Below are 27,641 nucleotides of genomic sequence, written 5' to 3'. Positions count from 1 at the left end.
CTTTAACTTTGGCTGCAACTTTAATAGCTACTTCATCTCCTTTTAGAGCCTCAACCTACGCAAACGCTCTAACTTCTGCCTGTGCTTCTATTTCAAATGCCACGTCAACGCTGCCTCAAACCCACAGCACATGTACAGTCCATTTTAGTAATGTAATGGTAAAGTATGCAACATAGTTTTGGCAGTGTGAGTTTGTGTGTGTGTGTATGCATCATGTGTGGGTGGGGAATCTCCCAAACCCAATCTTTAGGGACCCTCCAGCTGGACAGGAGGGGCTTCACGCTGCAGTCATGTTTCTCAGCATTAAAAAAAAAATGGCGTCAATAAATAAAGATTTGATTTCTTTAACTGTTTTAATATATTTCCACTACATATGAAGTGCTGCATCATTCCATATAATCAAACCTGTGTATAATCTGCAAACTGTAAACATACTCATTTTAAGAGGATACAAGCTGTAACTCTCACAGGAGGTGTACTGCTGCCCCCTGGTGTTCTAGAGTAGACATGTCTTTATGTTTTGGGATTTCTTGTAATGTGAGCTTGCTGTTGCCAAGTCCTGTTGGCTTTATAAATAAAGTTAAAAAGAGAAAACATATTGTATAAATAAAAAACTAAATCTCTTTGGGTAGTTCAACAGCATTAATTCGGTCTCACTTAGAAGAATATGTAAAAGGCTTTAGAGCACTTTTTATTAATTATTAATTCTTCAATTAATTGCATTGTTTGGCCACTTTTAGGGGCAGAAGGACTCCATTCAAGCAGAAAAATACACATATCACATACTGAATGTGTTATGGCTTACACATGATAGCAACGGGCTGCCAAGTCGCACATCTTGCAGACATAGAGCAACACTATCGTTCATTTGGAGTCGTGTGGTAATGTGGTAAATATTCACTTTCCTTGTAGCTCTGTTTAAGTCTCCACCAAGCAGTGAGCAGTGATTGTGAACCTGTTTGCTTTGTCTGGTCATTTGACAACACTATCTGTGCCAAGTGCTGCATTAATTATACATGAGAGACACAGCTACCAGCTGCTGCTGCAAATGGTTTTAATGCGAGCGAGAGCAAGCTGTGCAACCAAAGCTGATGTTTTGTATTATTAAGTTACTCTATTTTCAAATTGTTGTTGTCATATTATATGTTTACAAATTAAAAAAAAGTTGAATTATTCAGCATTTAAAATAATTCCAACTCCTGTTGCAGATTGACAAAATTGAAAAAGCATCCTCCTAACATGACAAATATTTATCAGTGCGCTGGTCCAGTGAATCGATTTAACAATAAAGAAACAAATCTCCTTGCACACATAACATCCAGGCTTCAATCACTGGCAGCAACCGCAATGGAGCACTTTCCACTCAAAGTCCAATGTCACAGGTTATGGCCTCTACACAGACAGTGTGATCACTTTGACTCATGTGTGTTTATTGGAAAGGTGTTAAGACTACTGCAGAAGTGAGAGCATCCAGTAAGGAAAAAATCTGTCTTTTATCCAAGGACCCAAGGGGCAGCCCTGACCCCCATGTTGGCAACCAATAACATAGGCTGCGGTATAATGAGGACAGAAATGAACTGTCGGTGTGTTTGTGACCCTAAACAAAAGCATTCCACGATGTCTGCAGGAGGGGAACTTTGGCAGGTCGGTTTATGTGGCAGCTTTACAGGAAGGATTCAACCCACTGGGAAAAATACTGAAGTCATTCAGACCTTTTCTGATTGGTCAAAAAGTTGCGATGGGTTTCCATTCTTTACTTTCTCAGTTCAATTGTTCTTGTTCTCTGAGGTACAATCCTCAGTGGTCCTCTTCTTCTACTGGACACAGAGCCTGTCCATCTCCCTGTTTGCTGCTTATTATTAAGTCTGGCTGATTACAGTCTGATTGTAAAGAGGACATCTGTGATTGGTCCTCGTCTCCTCTTGCTCTGCTCATCTCCTCCTTTGGTGACTGCAGAGCCTCTGTGATGCTTTCAGTCTGCTGCTCATCAACACTAACTGACTCACATTCTTTCCCACTTTCCTCTTTACTACCACTTTCCAGCTCAGAGTTCTGCGCCCCCCTGTCCCGACACGCCTGCCTGCGAATGGTCTGCCGGTGCTTGCTGCGGCGTGACTGGTTGCAGTGCAGAGTGCGCCTACGATGCCATTGGTTGAGAGAGTGTTGGGCTTCGACGCTGAGCTGACGGGCGGCCACTCGTGGCTTGAAGCTGCTGATGTAGTAAAGAGAGGCGTACAGAGTTGTCAGGTAGTAGCCACCTGTTGATATGGGGGGAATCAGAAATGAGGACGGTGTCATGATTAAAACAGTATCTGAATCTCTTCACTTGGTTCCCGTACAGCGATCCCGAAAATAAGTGCAAGGTCCTACCTAAATAAGTAGCTACTAGCAATTTTCCTATTAGCAATTTACTCAATCTGGTGGCTTAATTTAGGCAATGAATTAGGTAGTAACTGTAGGTATGACTTTGTTTTTGTATGGGCAAACATAGAGAAATATGCATGCTATAATGTTAGCGGTATTCTTTTAGATTCAGAACAACTGGGAAATATGTTGTGCTGAAGTAGCCGAAATGAACTGGACATTTAGCAAAGCGCTACTAGTATGTTTTTGTCATTTGAGGTATGCCCTGACCTGTGTTATGCTTGTGAAATGTAATTTAAAATATCTTGGCTTACATTATAATAAACAGCATTTTATCAAATGTTGAGCCAGATATTAGCAAGCCTGTAATGTAATTGAGCAACTTCCGTTACCACAGTAACACTGGCTACAATGGACACACAAAGGAGTATGAAAACAATGGGCCCATGGGCATAGACATGTAAAGGCCCCTACCCCACGTAAAAGCAGGACCCACAGAATCAGAGACCTCTTTTTGGTCATTTTGATTCTTTATGGTTGTTTTGTGTCTATCTGCTGCTGGTGAGGATCTTCATATTCGTTCTGCATTTCGTTTTGGTCATTGTGGAAGTTGTTTGATCGACTTTTCAACAAAACTCACTTCACACAGTCTCACGCCCAGGTGCTCCCTGAACCCTTGGGCCCCTGGGCCCGTGCCCAGTAGGCCCGTTCAGTAATCCACCTATTGATTCAAATAATCTCTACACCAAAAGTAGTTGGGTGCAACCTGTTCAATGATTTGTAAATCTCCACTCACTACAAAGAGCGATCGGATCCAGAAAACCTGTCAACTAATTCATTAGTCAGCCAACCTGTGTGCTGCAGTGTGTTTGTTTGTATGTGCCTTACCCTCTCCCTGTAGCTGTGTGGGGTCCAGCAGCTCCATCATGTAGTCCGTGTCCAGCTGTAAGGTGGCCACGTCGCTCCGGAGAAGAACCCAGGTCAGACAGGGCAGGAAATCATCGGCTCCAAACACTGTGCCTGCAGGAGAGGAGGGGAGAATGTGAATATCACAGGTAAAACAAGGTGCCAGTCCAGACAGAGCTAAAGAAGCAATAACCATAATTGTCTGGCTACCTGAGCTAGCATTGGCGCTCATGCTGTGATAGATGGTCTTGCAGACTTTGAGCAGGATCTGGACCTTCCTGTTGGGGGAATAGGCCTCGTGTATATTAGTCCACTTGTGCTGGATCCGCTCCAGGGTGACAGAGTCTGGGACCCCCACTCCCTCTGACCCCCCTAGCTCCTCCATGTCTTTCTTCTCCAGTACACGCAGGTTGCTCTGGAGACGCTCCAAGCTGCCGTCTTCTGTCCGCGAGGCTTGAATGCAGGAGTAGAGGTGTGAGGCCACGGGCTTCAGAGCCACTTTGTGGATGGAAAGCTCAACCAGGGAGTCTGCAGGAGGGTTGAAAGGTACATAGGGGAAAATAAGAGGAGCATTGAACATTGATCTATCGGGGTGCTACATAATAACACATGTTCTGTCAATTCTGTTAAATAACACTCAGTTTGGTTTCATGGACATGGTTTTCAACATAACTAAAGTGTGAATAGAGACTCCCAAGGTATGAGAAAAAACAACCTTCTCCCTTTTTCTCCACCTCCACCTTTCTAAAAACCACATATGTTGTCTAAACGGAACATCGCCATTACCAACTTAACCTACTACTACCCCACCCTATGATAAGCACACCCCAAGATACCCCTGAATCCAACCGGCAGACTACCATATTGAACCAGTGGGCAGTGCCTGTGCCCCCACATGGGGGGACCTGGACAATCAAAACAGACTGGGCATGTTAGAAGGTGGGGCCTATCTAAAACGGAGTGTTTCAGACAGAGGGTGAAAAGAGGAGATGCAGCAATGGCACTGTGATGAATATAACGGGTTTTTTGGACACTAAACCTTATAAAAACAGTTTCAAGTAGACAGCCAAATTACAATTTTGAACCCAAAAATGAACATGATGTGTGACCTTTAAAATTCACTGTCAGCCCACTCACCAATCTCTGAGTCATTTAAGTCAGTGATGCTGTCCCACAACGCCTGGATCTCTGGATAGTCCAACAGCGTCTCCCTCAGCGAGGTGAGTGATGACCTCACTTCCTGTAGGTATTCTAACTCTGTGACCCCACCTGGATCGGCCTCTGTGTTCAACGTCGTCTCCACAAATCCTTTGACGGCCTCTGCGAACGCCCCGCCTTTCTTCTCGCTCAGCTCCTTCACCCGATTGGTCAGTCTCTTCTTCTGACTCACCAGTCCGCCCAGAGCCTGCCCCACCGCAGACAGACGGTGTATCACCTTGTCAGCCAACCGGTGTGCCGATGGGTGGTGTGGGGTAGGGCTGGCCGTTTGGAACTCCTGCTCTTCTTCTATGCTGCTAATTGACAGCGAGTCCAGCTCCAGTGAAGGGGGCTGGAGGGAAGAGGATGGTCTGGGCGGAGGCAGCCACACCCCGTCTTCGATCCAGGACACCCTGTGAGGAGACTGGGGCACGGGGCTGCCGCAGTGCTGCAGTTCAAACGTGGCACTGTTTGAACTTCCAGGACTGGAGGGTGAGGATAGAGGAAGGCTCCCCGTGCTGTCTCTGTCTCTGTCGGGGCCGCTGGTGGCAGAATCTCTGCTGGGCCTCCTGAGAACCACAGCTGCTGGGGAATCAGCTGACTTGGCTCTGGTTAGACCTGGATAAGGAAACACATGGATTATAAACTGGATCCACTACCAACATATGTTAAGGAGCATTTAGAACACATGAGGAGGGACTCATATTTTCTACCATATACAAAACTTTCAAATAGTTTCAAGGGAGAATGTGGGTGAGTTTGGGTTTTAAGGGGCAGTTCAGAAAAATTACAAGTAATACACTCCAAGTAGATTAAGCCATTAAGACATTTTAACCTGCTAATCTTGAAAATGAACTCTTTAAAATTGTTATATACAAATAAAATAAAATAAAAAGACAACAAGAGAAACTAGAACTGCATTGTCAAACATAACATTACTGCAATATGAACTGGCCCTCTAAAATGGGAACAGCAGATTTCTAAAACAAATTAAATTCATGTAAAAAAAAGTATAATGTCCTCACCAGAAGTCTCTATAATAATGGCAGCAGAAGGTTCCTGGTCCAATGAAATGGCTCGTTTATTGAGTAGCCCGGCCCCGGACCATGCTCTGGTGGTGCTGAGGCGTCGCTCTTTTCTGAAATTTGACGGCTGCGTGGCGCACTGTGCAGCAGGCGCACTGTGGGTCAGCCATTCGTCTCCGTGTTCACGAAGGTAGAGGGGATTGATGACACACAACGCACCATTGGTGGAAGTCAGCTAAGGAAACACATGTACAAACAAGATGAAGGATTTGGACAGTGTAACACACGCTGTAGGTGTAAAATACTTTAAAGCAGTGTTCACATTATTTTTGTTTTGGCCACTAGGGGGCAGCAAAACAAATATTGATTAGAGCCAAAACAGATGCTGTCTACCTGTAAGGAGCACAAGGAAATAAGGATGTTGTTCACCTTTTTGAGCACAAACTCATGTTCCTTTATCATCACACGTACTTTAACACAGAAAAACACCTGTACACACATACACACATATACACACATATACACACACACACACACACACACACACACACACACACACACACACACACACACACACACACACGATGTATAGGCTACCTGTATGGAGCACATTATGTTGACTGGCTCCCCGTGGGTCATTTCATCAGTCTGTAAGTCGGGTGGTGTGCAGATCCAAGTTTCTGCATTAAAGAGAGAGAGAGAAGGGAACTATAAATAAGTCAATTCTTGAGAAGATGTTTCTGGTTTTGGAAGAACAACGTAGCTTCTGAGAGAGGATGTGAGACAGAGAGACACAGATGATGAGAGGACTCACTGGGCTCAAGTTGAGACAGAAGATGTTTGTTCTTCTCGGCTACACCGTAGACCCAGCGAGGAATGGAGAGGCAAACAGCCAACACATCCCTGACACAGGAGGAAAGAGACAAAATACATTTGCTAAAATCACTAGTCAAGACGTTTGCACAGACCTTGAAATGGCCTTGGTTCTATCAATATATAATATATAATGCATTTCTGCATGATAAAAAGTTGGAAAATTACTTATTGGAACTTTTTTTTTTCTCTACATTGTGTTATCAGTGTTAACAAGGAGGAGACAGATATGTTGTTTGAAGATGGGATGTTGTAATTTAGCATGTATGTTACAGTACAGTATATCAGTATCATTTTTGAGCCAAATATCTGTGCTTCGATTAAGTTCACAGTATGCATTGTTGGAAGAGGCAGTTTTTGTCTACATTCAGTCAGGAATAGGTACTACCAGACAGCCTCAAAGAGATGTTGCAATTTTTACAACCGTGGGCCTCTGAGGGTTGATGTCATCGCTAATAAAATGTAAGCGAGGCACAGAGAGGTGTTAAATGGAAGTAAAATGACACACAACAAACACGAGGGCATCAGTCAGTGGTTCTTACCTGGTCAGAGAGTAGAAGAGCACCAGCTGAGCCAAGTCGGAGAATGTCAAACGAGACTCTGACAGATGGACGACTGGTACAGAGACAGAGAGAGAAAGAGTGGGCAGAATTATCGTGTGTCATGTCCTGTCAAAAAGGAAATAAAACAAATAATGCATTCCTGGAAACACACCAATGCTTTTGCACCAGGAAAATAAAAAGGGGACTTCCAAAGAAAAGATAAGCAAGACTGTTACGTCTCAGCCTTATTTTTTTTACACTATAATTCTGACATTGTGAGGTGTGAAATCCTCAGTAGGTTGCAACAGATACTGTGTAAGGTCTTCTGCATTCATCTGCATCATAGTAGCAGCACAGTCAGGTGTGGCTCTAATTAGGATCTGATAGGGAGTCTCGGACACCAGAATTTGCATTGTGAAAAGCAACCAGGAGGTGTGTTTAAGATCACCTGCTCTCCTCCGTAAAAAACTTTGCCAGGTTTGTACTGTGGGCACACTCAAGTTCAACAGCAGAATGTGTCTGACGTTCTTGATTTACTGCAAATCATGAATGACTGCTCTGTCATTTCCAGGCAGACAAATAACCCCACACACAGTGACAAAGTGACTGGATCACAAATACACAGACACTCACACAGAGTTACACACTCACACAGAGACACACACACACACACACACACACACACACACACACACACACACACACACACACACACACACACACACACACACACACACACACACACACACACACACACACACACACACACACACACACACACACACACACACACACACACACACACACACACACACACACACACACACACACACACACACATGCAGGTGCGAAAACAGGACGAGGAAAAAAGTGTCCATACCTGTGCCTGTGTTTGTAATATTATAGTAAAGCACGGCTTCTTTGCCTCCTCCTGCAGACACACACAGCAGGCTGGGCTGAGACGTAGCAGAGTCCCGCACAACCAGGAAACTCTGAAAGGGAGAGACAGACACACAATAGACATACACACACACACACACACACACACAAAAACACACACACAGCGACTCATGTCAGTATATCTGAAGTGTTGCGAAAGCTTTTCGAGCAGGAACAAGATTTTTCTTAAGTGACACTGACAAGCTACACAGCATGGCTCCATGGCAACCAAACAGCACAGAGGGACAAAGACACTGAGGGTTTAAAACAGAGTGTGGGAAATAGAACATTCACATTGAATCAATGTGTCTATGACAGGACTGGCTTCATTTGATCTTGAAAATGAGTCATGCAAACTGCGGTCCACTCACACAGCTGACAGCGGACCCACATTGCCTCAGGACCCCTGAGGACTCCTTTTTCACAGTTTGATTTGTTGAAGTTGTTTCTTTCTTTTTTGCTAATCTTTTTCTTTTACACAAATTATTTTAATGTTTGTATTGCCTATTCCTCATGTATTGTGAGTGCTACCTACTACCACTGTCGCACTGCTTGTATGTGATGTGTTTGTGGTTGTGTTGCTGGGTTTGTAAACTGTAGCCTACACGCACCGTTATTCTGCACACATGTCATTCCAAACGGATAAATGAAGCTAATTGAAATTAATTGAATTCACAAATATATTTAAGATAACAAACTGAAACATACATTTACATACGCATTCTTCATATGTTAATACATTCAATGCTACATTTAAGACTATGGGGAAAGATTGCTAGTTTGTGGACAACGTTAAGTGGAGACAGTTTTAAGAACTCTTAGGGTTTTCCATAAAGATGCTCTCGGACTGGGTTTGATGGGACAGAGAGATTTTAAATATGAACCACTGAACGATTTCCTAATTTTTCTAATAATGGGGTGCTACGAGAACACACTATTTTGAGAAAACACTATTTTTGTCAAAGTTGGAACCGTTTGGAGTGGGCAGGGCTTTGGTGGAAAAAGAAGATGTCATATATTTCCATGCACCAATCACAGTCTAGCCACATTTAAATCACACTCAGATGCTGCCATACTTAACATAGTCTACTAAGACATTAAAAAAACTTAAAACACAACATCATTTCAACTGCCAATATTGTTATACCACTCATCCCAATTTAAAACTGATGAATGCACACACAGATGGTAAGAATATTCAGTTGGTTAAGACATAATGAACTTGAGTAAAACAAAGCACAATGCAATCCCAAGAGCAGCGAACCAACCGCTCAGTCATGTAGTTACATCACCCCAACTGAATTCAGAAGTTCTCTCACACACCAGCTTACATTTACACACACACACACACGCACACACACACACACACACACACACACACACACACACACAGGAAGCGGCTTTCATACTGCGTGTGCACAGAAATAGAGTTAAGTTCACTGCAAGTCACCAAACGTCCAACACACACACGCGTCGCACACACACACACACACACACACACACACACACACACACACACACACACACACACGCAGTAGAGTATATGAATAAATATGCTGTTGATTCATAACTGTAACGTTTAGTCACTCAGGCATGTCATTCAAAGAAAAACCTACTGGAAACTATTCAAATGGAAATGAATTCATTCAATATTTTTGTTCAGCCTCCCTAGTCAAAAAAATCAATTGGCCTGCCTACAACAACTTCTGTGAGCCACAATGTGTGTCACAGAGCTCTGTTATTGAATATTTATGACATTTTGAGCAGTTAAAATGAAACATGACACATGGCCAAATACTCACGTGTCAATTGCGCTGCCAGTCAAGAGTTGTGCACTCAGTCCAAAAATCAGCCCTGTTTTTAACACATTTCTCTCACATGCTCACACTCTCTTTCTCTATAGCACAGACCTATCCATGTAGTCATGTAATTTCCCTGATACGCTCATGCTTTTATTCAACACTACTTCTGCATTCAGCCCCCAAAAAAACGCCCTTTTTGACATGTAATCAGATATGTTAAGTAGAAAAGGGAACTGCTTTGGTGTCACGGAGATGTGAATGTCAGCGTTTAGACCAGCTATCAATTACATTTTAAGCGAGTCACGCAAACATCTCTCCAATATGCATCCCCTTGTTTAGGAACCAGAGCAAAAAGCTTCTTAATTTCATACAATACCTGGACAGGATCACTGAAGAAGCAGCAAACTAACCGAAAGCTGATAGGATGATGAATTTGGTGTCACATACAAATCAGGTCAACAATTAGATCAGTCAGATGGGACAAAGAAGAAAGACTGATGATCAGATATGGTGTTTGATGGAACATAACCATTAGGACTTGAATTGAAATGTATCTAAATGTACACTATCTAAAGAAGAGACAGAGCAAGAACATTATGAGTGAATGCCCAACTGTATAAGTCGACAAAGGTGAAAATAATACATTATTTCGACGTCTATTTCGTTGTTAGATATGTCAACATTTAACAAGTGGAGCTTGTTCAAGAAGAAAAAGAAGAATTATTCTTGATTGGAGGAGGTTTGCTCTTAGGGTGTATGTTCTTTCACTTGTTCATTTATCTTATAGAGTTTGAAGTTTAAAGAGCCTTTGGACCTACAGTCTTACATGTAGGTCCAGGTACCTGAATTACAGGTAGAGAAGATATGTTTTGTAAACTAACTGCAGGCTCTGCTAATGTAAACAAATTCCCCCTCCCCCGAAAACTGCATAGTGCACCTTTAAACTTCCAATTTGGGGCCATATAAATCTGGGAACATTGAGCCCTGGGAAACATTGGAATGACCACCTGCAAGACTACTCGATTCATTGATTGTATTGCATTGTGGAGGACAGCTCACCCCAGCAGGTGTTCCACAGAGCGCGGTGCGGGCCCCCTCCCTATCCCAGGGTGGCCCGGGACACCAGGCCTCCTGACAGCCCCTCAGCTGCTCCAGTAGAGTCAGTCTCCTCCTGATGCTGCTCCTCCAAGGGATGGCTGTCGTCCCATTCATCGGACTGTGAGCCGCCCTGGACACAGACATATGGACACGTCTGTGTGCATGTACACAACAGGTCAGTGTGGAAGTTACATGGGGAACCACTGCTCTAAGATTAAGAGAAAATACGGTTGGAATCCTGATTGGTCTGGTGGAGGTTTTGAGTTTCATGTACTTTCATGTTTGGCTTTTATTATTTAAATTTTCAAAAGACACAGAAATCTGCTGTATAGATGGACTGCACTTAGGCCTACACAGAGTTTTATGACTTTTAGGAACGCAAGCTCATGGATGGTAAGAAAAGACTTTAAGAAATACAAGCTTATGAATGAACAAAAAGGGGTTACTTACATGTGTCGATCTGGCTCACTTAGTTCACGTATCTTCTCTCCTCTACCCAATTAGCACATCTTTCCACATGTTGCAATCCTCTCTCAGTTTACTCTCTTTTCTGCCTGGTGCAAAATGTTGCTTAAGAGCTGAAAATACCAACAAGGATACAGAAAAAAAAGGAAGCGAGGCCGCATGCCCTTCAGAAATACATCCTCAAGAAGGTTCCTGGTTTGATGAGCAGAATCTTTTGTTATTCAAAATTTAGATAAGTGTCGAACGGAGGACACGTTTAACTTTTGCTGTCACATTCACATGCTGGCATTTGATGCTCTTTCAATTTCAATTTCAATTTGTTCTGCTGTTCTGTGTTCACAGCCCTGTGTTCACCCTCCCCTTCCATCCCCACAAGTCTGCATTGTGGTTAACCCGGCTCTGTGCACAGTGAACAGACACTGCATGCTCTCGAAAAAGAGCCATATGTGTCTATTTTTTCACTCCGATTTCTCTTCGCAGTAGCTACCGTCTCTGTCTTCTGCTCACAAATTATGAAATTACTTCAAAGGTGTCCTTCAAATCCTACATCAAAACTCAGAGATAGGCTAATCTTATATACTTCAGTGTTAGATTTGATCTCTCGCAGGTGCAGAAAGAAGGCACACACAAATGCATACACATCAGAGATGTTCACATACAGAAACAATGGGAGAACTGTTAGCAGAGAGACAGAACAGAGGCTAGATAGGCTGCACAGAGGGGTTATGTTTCTATATTATCTGATGTGCGTTCGTGCAGGTTGGTTTGCTGGATGTGTCCAACAGGCCTCTCTCAGGGAAACCACAGCTAGAGGTGTTGCTGATCGGTCAACATTTCTGTGGCAACACTAACAGGAGTCACGGTCTGACTTTCACATGAAGTGCAGTCACACTTTCTGTCTGAGGCATTTATTACCAACAACACCATGATCTACAAATGGCAGGGAACAATTTAGGGCTGGTGGTAATGAAGCCAAAACCTAATAACACAACTGTCAAGAGTGTTAACCCACATAATACATACAAATGGCAGTAGCTTTCAGTTTTGATCAAAAGCATTGGCCTCTGATATATTTTGCAACATAAATCTTAACACCTATAGGAGCTGAAGACTAGCGCACTAAAGTCTCTGTACTGTACTTTTTAGCCATGCTAGCAGTGAGGCTCCATGGACAACAATGGTTAATCTGAGGGTCCAGACTGAAATATCTATTAAATTGAATTTCATACAATGCTGTAAATTCATGGTCCTCAGACAGACAATGTATTGCACACACTTTGGTGATCTTTTTCCTGTATGCCTAGCTCTAACATCAGGTTATCATGTGTGTTTTTTTTGGTGAAACTTAGTGACTATGTAAAAAAAAATTCAAATGAATAAATAAAAAACTGATGACTTTGTTAATTGCTAAAATGTGAGTATTGTTAACACGCATGAATCAACTCTTCTCTGAAACAGTCTCAACAACATGATCAGCTTTACAAAGTTCAAATTTATTGCACGGTTGTTTCGTATTGGTTTCAATCGTTTTGTACAGATGGTAATGCAATTGTGATGTAATCCTTCCCATTTTAATTTCATGTTTATTTCAGATAGCTCAGATAGTTTCCTATGTAACAACGTCTTCTTGTAGTTCATTCACTATTTTTTCGTTTAGCTATTGCTGTCCATTTATCCTTCTTGTCTACAAGGCGAAATCAACTAAGGGCCGACTAACGTCCTGACCGTGAGAGGAAAGTTATTGTTATTCTGAGCATCATGTATAGTTCGCAAAACAGAAGTTGCCTCATCAACATATGAAACCATTGCATTAAAAGAATTTACAGAAGTCAAATCAAACAGGAGCACAAGATGTACATGAAACACACAGTGTTAAGTTAAAACATTTTAAAAAGGCCCATATAATTATAATTATCCCATTGTTATTTACAACTACCTCAGTTCACTGATCAGGAAGTTCATTTTTGACTCTTGGTACTTTTATGATGTCACTGACTGAACAGTTCCATGGATTTTTGCTGGGGGGGGGGGAGGCAGTAGAGAGATGACAGATAAAATACACAACAGCCTGGTTATCTTTTGAGGAAGCTTAAACTGTAATTAGATACTAAGTGAAGTGAAGAGGGTTAAGGAAGCGTGGCTGTAATACCTCTATCAGCTGTGTTCAGTAGTTAGTTTGGGAGACAATACTGTAGCTTGTCCTCACATTCAGCAGAGTTACGATGACGTTCTGGAGATATGAGCCCAAAAAAATCTGCCAATCTGTAGAGTGTTAACTGCCTCCGAAAGAAGTGTAGAGGTGACAGAGAAGAAAAAGCAGATTAATGTTAGTAAAGTGCAAATGATTGATGTAAACAGAAGCATTAAAACACAGGGATGTCAGATTCCCTTTTAAGCTTTTTCAGAAGAATTAAATGTCCGCAGATGGAAAATGAGCTTCACTTCCAAACACAAGAAAGCCCTGGTATCATAATCTGGGCCAAGTCCAAACTGTGACATAGCTAAAGGGGTAGCTTTATAATAAGCAGAGGGAGCTTATCAACGAGCTACTCTTCTTTTTTGGTCTCTTTTTTGGTCTCTGGTGCCGCTGATGCAGAGCTCTTCTGCTTGGCCTCGGCTCCTTTGCTCTCTCCGGCTGCCTTCTCCTTGGCGTCCTGGCTGTCGATCCTGGCGTGCTCCTGCTTCACCATCTCTTCCAGCTCTGCCTGGTGAGTGAAAGTGAAGGTAAAACACAAAAGGGGTTTTAAGGGATAGTTCAGTATTTTTGAAGTGGGGTTGTATAAGGGTACTAAGGCATTGTTAGTGTGTTACCTTGTATTGTTGAAGACAGGGCCTGAAGTGAAACGTTATTTCTCCACATATTTAAATGCTAACCTAAATATTTGTTCAATTTGTACTCTAAACTGAGATTTCTTTCGACAGCTTCAGTTTGCTGCCAGACAACCATTTATTTTTTGTTTCCTTATGTATCTTGAATAATCTGCAGTAGCTCTGAGTTGACCGGATATTTGGGATTTAGGTTAGCATTTATGCGTGTGGAGAAAACGTATTTTTCTTCTGGTCCTGTCTGCAACAGTACAAGGCTGACTTCTGCTACAGCAACGTCTCCCCCAAACCTCTTATAGTGACTGCACTGATCTTCATATCCATAAGGTATCACACTAACTATGCAAAAGTACCTCATACAACCTCACCTCAAGAAAACTGAACTATCCCTTTAACGCTGCATGTCACACAGAGCATGGATGGTGAGAAAACGATGAAATAAAAACTGCTCATGCTTTGTGTTGACACAAAACCCTTCCACAGCGGTGACTTGAGAGGCCAAAACATCACACAGGAAAATAACAAATAGATTAGCCTGATACTTCAAAGGGTCGCTGCTTCTACAGCAGCTCTACAGTGACAAAGAGACTGTGTGACTACTGCAGATGCATTTAAGATTGTACCCAATTGTTTACTGTACATTTAGACACATCAGTATGGCTCCAGACAGATATTTCTAGAGGAGTTCTACTCTTCTGGGGAAGTACTTTATATTTAATATCTTGAAATTAGAGGACAAATATCATAGGTGTTCATTGAACCTTAGTTATTTATTGACTTCATTTCAGAGAGTTACATGTGAAGATGTACACACTCTTTTTTTGTTTGTTGGATTCAAATTCAAAAGAAACAACATTCTGTGGTTATGTGGTGCAGCAAAAAACCCACTGGCTGCCCTGGCCACCTTGAAATAAGGACAAGATTGTAGGAAGTCGATGCACCCACAAATAGTTCCAGTTCCAGTTATAACTAAACCATAAATTGTGGCCAGATTAAACACATTTTAGAGGTGCTCGTAAGTGATCCTCTTATTCCTTAACTATTCATTTAATCCCACTTGAGGATGACATAAGGTATTTTCCAGCCATTTGCTGTTTTTTAAGTAAGACCCATACATTTTTTGTTTCATAAAAAATAAAGTTAAATGTTCAGCCATTAGTGTCTGTCCAAGATATTTTGACAAATCAAATCAACCCATTTGGACAAAACAGAACTAAATAATGGGAACAAATTGACCCAAAAAATAAAAACAGTCCATAAAATAATCATTTATGCTTGGTTTTCAACAAATATGTTGTCTATAAATACTCAAGAAATGTTATTTCAGATACTTTTTCAAATGCTATGTATGGGAAATTCAGTCTGTGTTGCGGGATACAGTGGGAACCTGAAGTATAACAAATTAATTAAGAAGAACAGAATCAAAGAAGAGAGATTAACTAAGCTATAATACCTAACACAACATTAACACTCCATCAAAAATTAGATTCTGTTGAACTCAATTACCCTCAACCGTGCTAGCACATTGTGTTTTAATTACAGCAGCAGCCTAATTACCTCCTCCTGACTGAAGCGAGTATTAATTAAACTTAGCTCCAGGGCTTTTCCTCCTCACAATCATGTGTGACTGGTATGCGGTAAAAGGGCTGTATGAACTCAAACTAGGAGTAGAACCTTGAATGAGCACAGCGGCTCTATGGAAGTTGATTGTGTAACTTACCTTCCAGCCCAACAGCTCAGCTAGAGCCAAACAGCCGTCATCACATGTACTGATGTGAGCTACATCTCTGGAAAGAGAGAGAGAAAGGCCACTACATTACAACCTGGACAGAGCGTCATACAACTTCTTCATTCACAGAAGTGATACACTTACTCATATTACAACACTGACTGTCAGCCAACACTGATACACATCCACACTTTATTTTATGATTAAACTGTTGTTAAGCAGTTTAAAAGGTAGTCAGACATTCTGGAGAACACTTGTGGTCAAAATCTCTTATTTTCAAAGTCAGTGAATATCTCCTCGTGATTAGCTACCAGCACGTACTATGTGTGCGCTGAAAAGAAATCTAGTGTAAATACACAGCCTAGACTCTGTAAACGGGCTTGTTGCTGGCTACGGTGGGCCCTATCTGTTAACATACCCTTTGTATAGATGCCGGTTTACAGAGCCTAGACTGTATGTAACTTACCACCAGCTTTTTTTTTCTCGGTGGAAACACAGAACAGACAGATAGTGAATCATGAGGAGATATTCACTGATTGTTTTGCAGATTACTTAATACACACATTAAGTTAACCATTAAAGCAGAACTGTAGTGAAGTCAAGGAGTATCTCACTATAGCATCACCGTGGATGAGGCTTAGGCACCCTCTGCTGTTGTAAAGATATACTGCATGCAGTATAAACATACACAGAATACATGCACATGTCCAATGTAATACATATTAACCATTATTGATCAATCTTGTGTCCAGTGTATTTGGTTATTGTCTGAGGCTGGATATTGGAGTGCCACATCTGAATCTGAATTGGATTCATTTAGATTAGAACTGTTTTAATGTAAGATATGTTGCAATGGGAGGACATGGTTAACGTCGTAAAACAGAAGTAGCTGATTCTCTGAATCACCTGTACGCCTTTGCTGAGTCAAAGTCCATCCCTCCGCCAAAACCCAGCATCCCCAACATAGGATCAGCCTGCACAGAGAAACACACAACGGATGCAGAGAACCCAAGAAACACATTTATGAAAAAAAGGAGTACTGATAAATTTAGGAATGTTTTGGTGGAAGGGAGTAGGCTCACCTGGCCTGCCTTCTCCATGTTGATGAGCAGTCTGGGACAGCTTTTTGAAACCCTAAATAAAATAATTAAAACAATCAAAAAACAATTCATTCAAGTAGTGTAATGCAGCTGAAGCAAATCTACAATAAGTCCCAAAATGTGAGGGGATGAACCATCAGCGGTATCTTCCTCAGAGACACTTCAACAAGACATGAAACTTGATCTGCATTACCTGCTGACTAGACCTGCAAAAGGCTGGACCTGCAGAGATGTCCCCATGACGATGAGAAGATCACAGCGAGGAAAGTCCTGACAAGAAGATAAAGAGTGTGTAGTGAGTACAATGCAGAGGTGTTACATCACATTCTGGTCACTGTGCAAAGTGCCCCCCAGGTGCTCACCATCTTCATTGAAGTGAAGAACCGGACGGGTAGATTCTCTCCAAAGAAAATGATGTCTGTGTACAGTACACAGGGAGCACAGAAACACAAAGAGATACTGAGATATATGAGCACCTAATTATCAGGCAGTCATGTTTGCAGAGTTACAGAAATTATGAGAAAAAATGGGGCATGGACAGAGTGGTACCGAATAAGGTCAGAGGAATAAACAAGAGGAATGAATAAGAAAGTGATGTGTAAGAAAATGCTTACAGAACTCAAGTGAACGGGACAGAGAGATTAAAGATCCACCAACCTGGCTTGACCAAACTGTTGCACTTGTCACATCGGGGAATGTCGTCGGAAAAGATTTTGACTAGAAAGCAGAGGGAGGAGGTTTAAGTTTCAATAATCCCAGGGGTTCCAGGCTTTTTAACATGTAAAGGCTGACACAAGGGAAAGACACCTTTCATCCAGTCCAGGTTGTACTCCTTGGGGCAGCTGACACAGTGGGATGTGTAGAAGGTTCCATGAGCCTCAATCAGATCCTCTCCCTCCAGTCCGGCCACGCGCTCCAGGGTGTCAATGTTCTGAATGAACAAACTCAGATATTGACACTATAACAAACCTTTTTAATATAAAGATTAAATGTACAGCGCGTGACGCGGAGACACTATCTTGAGTGTGTCCCCCCTACCTGAGAGTAGCAGCGTCCCAGGAGCCCCTTGTCCTTCAGCAGCCTTATGAAGTAATGGCATATTGTCGGCTAAACACCAAGAAAAAAAATATCAATAGGACAGTTGTGAGGCAGTTGTCTGAAGTAACATTTTATGATTACATTAAATGTTTAGATGTTTGATCAACATGAGCCCAACAAGGCAGCAGAAAGTGATTTGTACCTTAAATTGTCCTGGGTAAAGCTCCTTAGCCAAGGCGAAGAAAGGCTCTGGATGTTTCTTAAACAGAAGACGGAGGAAAAGGTTACATTTTATTCGGCCGACGGTGAAGAGTGGAGAAAGCACTGCCTCACTTCATTCACAAAGACGAATTTACGCAATTATAGCGGGAAAGAGGTTTGAATGTAGAATAAGATAAGTTTGCCATCTGCCTGAGGTTAAGTGGGCTGTGTTTTTCTAGTCGAGTTTAGGTCCTGACACTCGTACTACAAGTGACGTTCTTGGCATATTAAACTTAGTGACATTTTATATTAATAACGATATAAATAATATAAATAAGGTTTTTGACATTATATTAAAATTTTAAATCAAAACATTAAAAATTCCAAGAATGTTTGAGGCAAATGAAAAAACAGTTATGTTATGTAGTGTGTCATTTTTCAAACTTTCACACACCTTAAAGTAATCTATCTGAAAGATGGCCTCTGGGTAAGGCAGGTCATATTTTTGCAGGTTTGCATACAGGCCCGTTCCTGGAGAGCGGAAATCAGGGATCCCAGCCGCTGTGGGGGGAGATGGTGTGACAGACCAAACAAACACAATTACAAAATACTGATCATTTGAAAGTCTTTTGATACTTAAAAAAAAAAAATCTTGTTCTGGGATACTCACATGTGGATATTCCTGCTCCGACCATGCAGATGATGTTTTTACCTGTGTGGACGTAGACAAACATATGACTTCAAATCAATAGTCACCGCTGTGCTTGCACATTTTGGATAAATCCACCATAATAATGGTCGATCATAATAATAATGATGGATTGGATTTATATAGCGCTTTTCAAGGCACTCAAAGCACTTTACAGGGTTCCAGGTTCCATTCATTCACACACAGTCATACTGGTGGTGGTAAACTACGATAGTAGCCACAACTGCCCTGGGGCGGTTGTGGCTACTATCGGCGTGAAGCGTGGCTACCATTCGGCGTGGCTACCATTCGGCCCCTCCGACCACCACCTCAAACATACAGCAGTCATACACATTCACACCAGGCAAGGTGGGTGACGTACCTTTCCCAAGGACACAACAACCATGGGGTTCAAACTGCCAACCCTTGGATCATTGGCCAACCCGCTCTACCACCTGAGCCACGGTCGCCCCGAATGGAAGCAAGGAAACACTCACATTTGCCACTCTTGATGTATCGCGCCACTCCTTCCAGAGTCAGCTCATCCAGAACCTTGTCTGCCGAGCCGAGGCCCAGGGTGCTGGAGAAGAGGTTGCGCAGGAAGTCCACTGTCAGGTACACAGAGAAGCAAATGATGATCATAGATTCAGGAAGAAACACCATACTGTGCATACACTTTTTTAAATCAACAATATTTTTTTTATAAATGCATTTATTAAATAATTGAATATAAAGAGTACTGTAGTAGTAATGGCATTGTTATGGGACAAGAGACTAAGTGTTATAATGTAACAGTTGTGGTAAAATCTGGTCAACCGCAACCATACAATAATGTATTGTTTTCACATACTCCCAGTGTCTCCCGCAGCCTCCTCCTCGCTGCTGTCGTCGGATTGCTCCTACACAGAAATACATACTGACGTCAAATTTAACCAGTTGTGAATAGCTGCTTTCTCACGGCCTGCTGTCAGACCATGACTGCTGCTCTGTTCGGATGTTTCAAAGCTGACAGCCAGCTGAGCAGCGATAATAATCCCACCTAACGTAACCTAGCAGCTAATGTTTTTTTTCTTACCTCTGGTTCAGGCGTGACCTCCTCCTCCTCTTCTTCTTCTTCTTTTTTAGGAATTCCTACACATGCAAAGTTAAATACCCCGTAAAACACTGCCTCCAAAAACGCCTCTCCATTTAAATGCTAATGTTAGACAGAAACGCTAGCGTTTAGTAGCACCGTCTTTGTTAAGGTTGTAAGTTATGTTTTCAGACCAGACAGTCATCCTACCTGATGAATCAGACATTTAACCGTCTACTGGAACCCTTCAACCACAAGGGTCCGCGTGACAATGAATTTAAGTCCCAGATGTATCGAAGTTACGACAGGTGTAGGCTATGCTACACAACGAGCACTATGCTGAGGATCTTGTTGTTGTCCGCCAGGATCACTGTCCGTGTATGTTGTGACCCAGTTCCCGACAGATAAAAGGTTCCTATTGCAGAGCTCGTTCGTGTTCCTTTAGAAAAAAATGTAAATGAATTATTTTTTTACATTAACATTTAAATTAATGTATTTTTGCACACAATTTAAAAGCAGACAATACTACGTTGGCTAATATGAGGTACGAGTATTTCAAGTCCATAGTCAAAGTACTGTTCACATCAGAACTGGCAACGATACTGTTGATAAAATCTTTATATACAAATGAAGCAGTAACTCCATCTTCATTCACTCTTGCCTTCTTCTTCATTGGCCCACTATGGTGTCAGACACTGCTGCAGCACAATGAGATTATAGGCTTTAGTTTACTCACACAATATCCACAGTGAAGATCTGAAAAACATACAGACACACTATGATGTATACCACATGGTCTTCATTGTCAGTTCATCATGATTTGTGGCTTCACGGGTAAAGGATACAAACTCACAAAAATCCTTATATTGAACAATGCAATCTTTATTCAGTAAATTTACAATCATATTTACATTTCAGCTAATACAATAATTACATATTCAGACAACGTGTAATTTGCTTGAGACGGAAATTAATTTGAATTCATTTTTATTTACATCAAACATTTTCTGTGTGTGTGTGTGGGGGGGAAGGGGGAGCTGAGTGACACAAGCAGCTAGTGGTAACACATGCCAAATAATCCAACACATTGTGAGGTAGAATGTTTTGGTTCCACACTTTTTTCTTTGAATAGGCTTGAGTTTATTTTATATGTTTATCATGTCGCCATTTTATATAAGAACTTGTTCTTAATAACTTGCCTGTTGAAATAGGTGGAAATAAAAAATAAATAATTTCCTCTGCACATCTCTTTGCTCCGATCAGCGCCCCTTCTGTGTGACCACTGTGATCTGACAGCAGAGCTTTCTCAGAGGAATCTTTTTTTCTGAGTCCATAGATCCTCCCTTGCCATCACCCTACCTCTGCCCCTGCATGTGCTCCTCCTGTTCGTCTCCCCCTTCCTCTATCAGGCTGTGGTCATAGCCAGATGCTGTGATCTGGCAGAGTGGTAACATCTCCTCCAGCAGGATAATGATCAACCCAGGACTCGAAATCCCCGGTAGAGACGATATGTCTAGACGTCGCAATCCCCTGCAACACACACACACACAAAACACAAAACGTCAGAACTTAATACAATAGTAGTGTTTTGGAAATTATACCTAGGCTCTGTTTTGTGTGTTTCGTTAATTACTTAAGATTCCTGAGTGCAGCCAGGCCGCCTGTAGTGACACGTGGACAGTGAGAGATGTCCAGTTCTTCCAGAGAGTCCTGCAACGTGTGGAGCCGGGCCAGGAACCAGTCGTCCACTTCAGGACATCCTCGTAATGACAGAGTCCGCAACGATCGCTGTCCCTCTGAGGGAGGACAAAACAGGTTTTTAGAAAACTGAACTTAGACGCTAAATATCATTGAATAGAATTTGCAGTTCACAAAATAAGTGAAAAATTATTTAAAAAAAATTGAAAATTAAAAGAAAACAGCACTGAGTTAGAGCTCCTTACCCAAGTTATTCAGTCCTGTGTAGTTGATGAGTGTGTAGCTCATGTTGACTTCCTCTATGGGTTTGTCTTTATGTTCCAAAAAGGCCCAATCGAACTTGCCTCTTTGGTCCGTAAGGAACCACTCTGACTGGCCAACAAACCTGAGGACATAGGGATGATCACACCAAAAAACTGGTTCACAACACAACATTCGAACGGTCGAAAAAATGCAAAAAAACTACCGGTATATTCTATAAACTAGATGAGAGCAAGTCTTTTGTGGTGTGAGATCCAAAAAGTTAAAAGTCAATCCCTCATCAATTAGTAGATCAACATGAAATGAATAAAACAATTCATTGATTAAGCATCATTATTAATTTCTAAAATGTATGTGTTTCACAATGGTGGATATGTTACATAAACAATACAGTTCATTCATTAAGATTAAGCAATATTGGAAATGTGAATTTGCAGTCCTATCGCTGTCCAAAATCATTTTAAATCTCAAAAGGCCAAACAGTGAAGAGGCACGCAAACAAGACCACTTACCTAAATCCTCCTCTCATACTCAAGATATAATATGCTGATGCTATGTCTGGCCCATAATACTTCTGAGTGTAGCCATAGTAACTGTGAACGACAGTAAGGAAAAGTTAGAGATGGTAACATATGCACAGTAGTTGGACAAAACGCACCTAAAATAGACATAAGCACCGTTGTCTCTGCCCTTAATATTATTTCAAAGCACTAAGCCTAAATAATTGTATGATGTTGATGATAACCAATACAAATTAATCTAATGCCTTAGGGTACCAATTATAATCAAATTATTCTCTTAAACACACATTTTGAGGTGTGACAAGTGATAACTGTGGTGACTTTTTGTTTTTAGTGAAATGATGTGGGCTATGATGCAAGGAAATGTGCCGTTAATCAGGTATTTGACTTCTGACTCTGGCTTCAAACTTGATTCGGTCTATCCCAGCTTAGAACTGCAGCTTTTCATTGTATTTATCCCATTTAAACTGCAGTCTACCCAGCAACAGTTACATGCGGCAGCACCAAAGGTATATATATTCGTTCATACAGGTTCAAGGCAGCCATTATGTTTCTTACGCGTTCTTCTTCTCGATGCTCTTCCTCTTCATCTGGGACCTCCAGCTCAGGAGCATCTCCACGTCATAGAAGCGCTGGGTGAGGAAGAGGAGAAACCTGGTGTGCAGAGCAGGGGGAGACACCGAGCTGCTGGAGCTCCATGGCCGCCTGGCAACGGTGAGGAGGAGAGCCGACCGCTGGCAACATCTTTGCAGGGACTGGACAGAGGGACAGAGATACAATGACTGACTACTGTGTCTTCTTAGGTAGAATAGAGAATATGAGAAACGATTAAGCTTTAATGACCTGAAGCCAACAGTGTAACTCTGTTGGCTTATTACATTCAGTCAGAGGAATAAAGATATTCAGACAAAGATACAGCCCTGACACAACGCCTTTAAAGTTTAACAGCATATTGTTGATGGAAAACATAAACACACACACACACACACACACACACACACACACACACACACACACACACACACACACACACACACACACACACACACACACACACACACACACACACACACACACACACACACACACACACACACGTATACTTCTCTCAAACATACAATAGAAATCCTAAAGGCAGCTTTCCTAATGTACTGTACAGTTACAATTACATTGTAGCTAACGTTGGCTACAATCAGCATGTTGTCTGAGGAGCCTTCTAGCTCAACACAAGTAGGCCTAATACCGTTCCTTATCAGACAATTATTAACAGGGTGAAAGCACGGCGTGGTAACATAATACATACCGTGTCATCTATGACTTTAACTTGCTTGTTAAGTGTAGTTATTAGTCGGAATCTGAAGGGTAACTTACCGTGAAGGGGGCCGACATGACAGCGCCGTACTACAGACAGCGGTGAGGGACAAACTTTGCACCTGCGCATTTGCTGTTTGTTGCAGTTCACCACGTTGACCACAGAGCGTCGCTATACGCACGTCTCTGACGCTGACCACATGAACCCGAGCTGAACTCAGACGAGGAGAACATCGTCAACTGCCTCTCTCCAACATCAGTGGTGAAGGAGCCAGCACAGTAATCTGAGCCGTGTGCAAAAGCAGCATTAGTGGGTCACCCTTTCCTTTTATAATAGCTATTGTCACAGTCACACCTAGATACAAATGGAAACACATGCATCTTATTTGGATCATCAGTAGTAGGCTAGTGTGTTATTCAATTTTAAGGTGTTTAGCATGCCCGGGGCATGAGGCAAAGATGAGAAGAAAGTCATCTCACTCACAAGTGCTAGTGCGATCTATTTCAACTTGTAGCCTAGGCTTAGGCCTATTAGGAAATTACACATAAAAAATGTAAAGGCACAATCTGAATAGGCGCGTAGGCCTAATCGAATACAAAAAAAGGCTAACCCATAAGCCTAAGACAGGACTGACTGATTCTGATTACTGTGATAGGCTATCAATTTGTGTTCACAGGAGCTCCCTCTTAAAAATGCTAATATATTTATTAACATTATACATTTTAAAAAATGCCTCTTTTTTCAGGCTTTTTTTAATTGTTTTTTACTTGTCTTAAAGGTTCAGTAAGTGGAATGGTCAGTTTAGCTAACTTCCTGTCAGTGACAGCAGTTAGCAGTCCCCTCCTTTGTCCCCACGTCACCACATTAATGCACTGCGGTCTTCAGGAATGGAGTTATCTAGCATCATCTCAGATCCATAAGTGTGATAAAACATGATAAAAACCATCAAAACAGACATTGGGAAGGATTTTTACCTGCTCTGCCATTGTAGGCGCATACACATTAACCCATCTGTTGCTTTGCACGTGCACCGTCAGTGAGACGGGTGCCGGATTGTAGCCTTCTCTCTTCTGGTTATCAGTAGTGGGATCCCCAAAAAGTTTATTTGCCGATTACGTGCAGAGCGAGTGACTGAGAGATTGGCTTTATGAAACGCGCACACTATATAAGTGATTACTGTATGAATAAAGAGCGATTTAACACTTATATTAACATAAATAAATCGCTTACTTCACCTTTAATGTGTCCCCCTACTGCTAATGTTATAGTAATATGATGTAGGCTATATGACATTTTAAATACTCAACATGTATTTCTTAAAGATTAAATAAAGCTGACAAAACTATGTATGGCTATAGAGAAGGTACATTTATTTTACTGTGCTTAATGTACGTTGTAGGACACCATTACATTGGGTGTTGGATAATTTCAGTTGTTTCAAATGTAAAAATGTTCTGCATAACCTGAAGAAGCTTGTGAGAAAAGCACATTCTCATCTCAATCAAATTGTGATTAATAGGAGATACCGCTGTGGCCAACCATAAAATGGATAGGAACATTTCAACTGAAGAAAAAAACAACAGCTCTTGGGTCTGGTATCTGAATAATTTAGAGGTGTAAGACATCCCAGTTTAGTGAGGTTAAAACCAAACACTTCACAATAAAGTTGGACCAAGCAATAAGTAATGTGTCCAAATGGAGGCTCTGTTATGAAAGTTACAAACTTTAGTTCAAGCAGAAGAGCCTCATGCATTGTGTTTAGCAAATTTGCTACTAATTCAACTCAATTACAACTAACATTGTGGCTAATATTTGCCAACCCAATGGAATCTATAAGGTTAAATATATACATTTAAAGTGTTCCTGGTGTCCATTGAGGCATTCCTGTGTGGCATGCATACATGTGTCTTAACATCAGGTCAGCAATGTTTGCCTTGGTGGAATGTGTGGGGGGGAAATCCAAGGAGGGGGTCAAGGAGTGGGTGGAGTGTTCCCTAGCATGGTGGCCCCCATATAAGGACCTGACAGCATTCCCCAGGACTCAAGTATTAACGCCAGGGATGTCCCCGAACCAGAGAGAGGGTGGACACATCAACAGGTCCAATATGAATCAGGTCATCCTAAAAACAAAATATACAGTTTGTTGTATAAAAACATAACGTATGCAAAACCAATGCAGCATCATTTTCAGCCTAGTTTTCTCCATAACTTTTACTCTACAAATGACCATACACAAATCCACATCTAAGGTAATCACACAGACACAGACAGTGGACAAGTTATTAGAATATGGAGGAAAGTTTTGAAGGAGAAAGAAATCTCAATAATTAGATGTCCAAGTATGTGCATTCATATATCCCATGATGATGATGCAGCTTTGAGTGATACGTCAAAATATATAGCTGTAATCCTGATCATCAGATATTTTGATTTATTCACAGATGTCCAAGCTGTCACTGAGCGAGCAAAGTTGAGTAAAGTGTTTGCCCCCATCTGGCAGGCCAGCTGAACGGGTGCAGCCATGGACATACGAGGGGAGTGAAAGATTCTGGTGAGCTTACAGTGTGTAAGTAGGACTGCTTAGCCTACACAATAAGAAATCCTTGTACCTAAAAGGGTACAAATGCTTTGTCCCCCCAGTGGTACCTTAGCAGGGTACAACACTGTACACATTTGTACCTTCTTGTCTGTACCTAGAAGAACATTCCTGTACCCCTAGTGACAATAATGTACCCATTGGAAAGGTACAGTGAAAATGTGAATTCTGCAAGTTTTCTGCTTTTCATATGAAGTCAAGCAGTAATCGCCTCACTGTCTTTGTTTGGATGATTATATCTGTAACCATGGCCAATCAGACAACATATTATAGAAGTTAGTCTATTCTGATCTGAAGATGACTGCTTTACATAATATGAAATGCAGAAGACCTGCAGAATTTACATTTTCATTGTACCTTTCCAATGTTATTGTCAGGGGTACAGAAATGTTATTTTAGAGGTACAGACAAGAAGGTACAAATATGTACCAATGTCTAAGGTACAGTGTTGTACCCTACTAAGGGACTACTGGGGGGACAAAGTATCTGTAACCCTTTTAGGACCATTCCTGTACCTTGATTTCTTAGTGTGTACCAATGCAAAAGTGTGCACACTTTATATTTCCTCCTCCTGTCTCTCAACCAAAACATGGAGAACAAAAATGTATTGTTATTTTGGCTGTCTGGACATACATCAAGTGTAACTTATTTGAACTCAAATTGGTCCAGTGACTCTGATTAGTCCAGGGCTGGAGTTGTCATGGCAGCAGTGTTTACATTTAATTTTAATAATATGTTGTGTGTTCCCTATGTGTCGCCATAGCATTGATTACATTTAATTTTTTGTTGTGTTCTGTTTTTCACTTGATGGAACTCTGTGACTTTGTGTCATAGAGCGTCCCATTCTAGAACTGTCATGTTCGGGTGTCACAGAAATCTGCTTCAGATTTTTCTCAGCAGCTTCTAGAGTTAAATCACAAACATTTTGAACAAGTTGTAGCACAGTTTAGTCACATTTTACCCACCGAAAGATCTGCAACCATGTCGAACCGTCGACCAAAGGTTTGTGTCACAGATGAACGCAGTCTATGTAGTTGTAAACCTCTTTAATGCAAAACTTTGGCATCTCTCACTGACTGTTGTCTATAAAACCATATTATAGCAGCAGCCATTCTTTTTCTAGATATATATATATTATGTTTGTCCTTTTTTACTTGTTTCCGAACAGAGAAATCAAATCATTCCTGAACAAGTTGATGGAGATCAGAGCACAAGACGCTCAAGCTTCAATGGGAGGTATGAAAAGTTGTTTATGAATACTGTGAAGTTAGTGAATGGGAAAATAGAAAAAATGTATCAGGATGCAGTGTATGGAGGCTGTTGTCCACAGTAGTAAACTGTAAACTCTCTTACACCTTACAACATAGTATGATTAAACAGCAGCTTGA

General features: G+C 41.5%; 3 protein-coding genes across 3 annotated transcripts; all 3 read right to left on the bottom strand.

Annotated features, from left to right (window-relative positions):
* Positions 1-463: 463 nt before the first annotated feature.
* rinl (Ras and Rab interactor-like) lies at positions 464-10,890 on the bottom strand (the record flags this gene model as incomplete). The annotated part of the gene is made up of 10 exons (XM_080054072.1): positions 464-2,258; positions 3,253-3,384; positions 3,481-3,798; positions 4,408-5,085; positions 5,493-5,727; positions 6,090-6,172; positions 6,307-6,395; positions 6,908-6,980; positions 7,788-7,899; positions 10,708-10,890. 10 exons carry the CDS (start codon positions 10,888-10,890, stop codon positions 1,798-1,800), a joined length of 2,364 nt encoding a protein of 787 aa, XP_079910198.1. The 3' UTR covers positions 464-1,797.
* A 1,802-nt stretch (positions 10,891-12,692) lies between these two features.
* sirt2 (sirtuin 2 (silent mating type information regulation 2, homolog) 2) lies at positions 12,693-20,209 on the bottom strand. The gene is made up of 16 exons (XM_080054074.1): positions 20,076-20,209; positions 19,869-19,924; positions 19,644-19,692; positions 19,291-19,401; positions 18,776-18,817; positions 18,560-18,666; positions 18,107-18,163; positions 17,905-17,973; positions 17,674-17,797; positions 17,524-17,583; positions 17,229-17,284; positions 17,060-17,136; positions 16,849-16,900; positions 16,673-16,740; positions 15,758-15,824; positions 12,693-13,916 (listed from the first exon to the last, which is right to left on the bottom strand). Exons 1-16 carry the CDS (start codon positions 20,089-20,091, stop codon positions 13,758-13,760), a joined length of 1,170 nt encoding a protein of 389 aa, XP_079910200.1. The 5' UTR covers positions 20,092-20,209; the 3' UTR covers positions 12,693-13,757.
* Positions 20,210-20,786: 577 nt separating this feature from the next.
* On the bottom strand, positions 20,787-23,745 carry dmac2 (distal membrane arm assembly component 2). The gene is made up of 6 exons (XM_080054076.1): positions 23,717-23,745; positions 22,904-23,100; positions 22,337-22,417; positions 21,809-21,948; positions 21,499-21,661; positions 20,787-21,395 (listed from the first exon to the last, which is right to left on the bottom strand). The coding sequence occupies exons 1-6, from the start codon at positions 23,732-23,734 to the stop codon at positions 21,221-21,223; spliced, it is 774 nt and encodes a 257-aa protein (XP_079910202.1). The 5' UTR covers positions 23,735-23,745; the 3' UTR covers positions 20,787-21,220.
* Between the last annotated feature and the right edge of the window lie 3,896 nt (positions 23,746-27,641).

This window comes from Ammodytes marinus, assembly GCF_949987685.1.
Source record: "Ammodytes marinus genome assembly, chromosome: 3".
Taxonomy (NCBI): domain Eukaryota; kingdom Metazoa; phylum Chordata; class Actinopteri; order Uranoscopiformes; family Ammodytidae; genus Ammodytes; species Ammodytes marinus.
The sequence above is the reverse complement of the archived record's forward strand: the minus strand, read 5'-3'. Positions and strand labels throughout refer to the sequence as shown.

Bases quoted from the DNA above. Each gene is read 5' to 3' on its own strand.
- sirt2 (XM_080054074.1), bottom strand. The intron at 19,693-19,868 runs GTAAGAAAAAAA...ATTTCTGTGTAG, and splicing joins AGGTCACGCCTGAACCAGAG to GAGCAATCCGACGACAGCAG. The intron at 17,584-17,673 runs GTGTCTTTCCCT...TCTGCTTTCTAG, and splicing joins CAACCTGGACTGGATGAAAG to TCAAAATCTTTTCCGACGAC.
- dmac2 (XM_080054076.1), bottom strand. The intron at 22,418-22,903 runs GTAAGAAACATA...TGTCGTTCACAG, and splicing joins AGCATCGAGAAGAAGAACGC to TTACTATGGCTACACTCAGA. The intron at 21,662-21,808 runs GTAAGGAGCTCT...GTCCTCCCTCAG, and splicing joins CACAGGACTGAATAACTTGG to AGGGACAGCGATCGTTGCGG.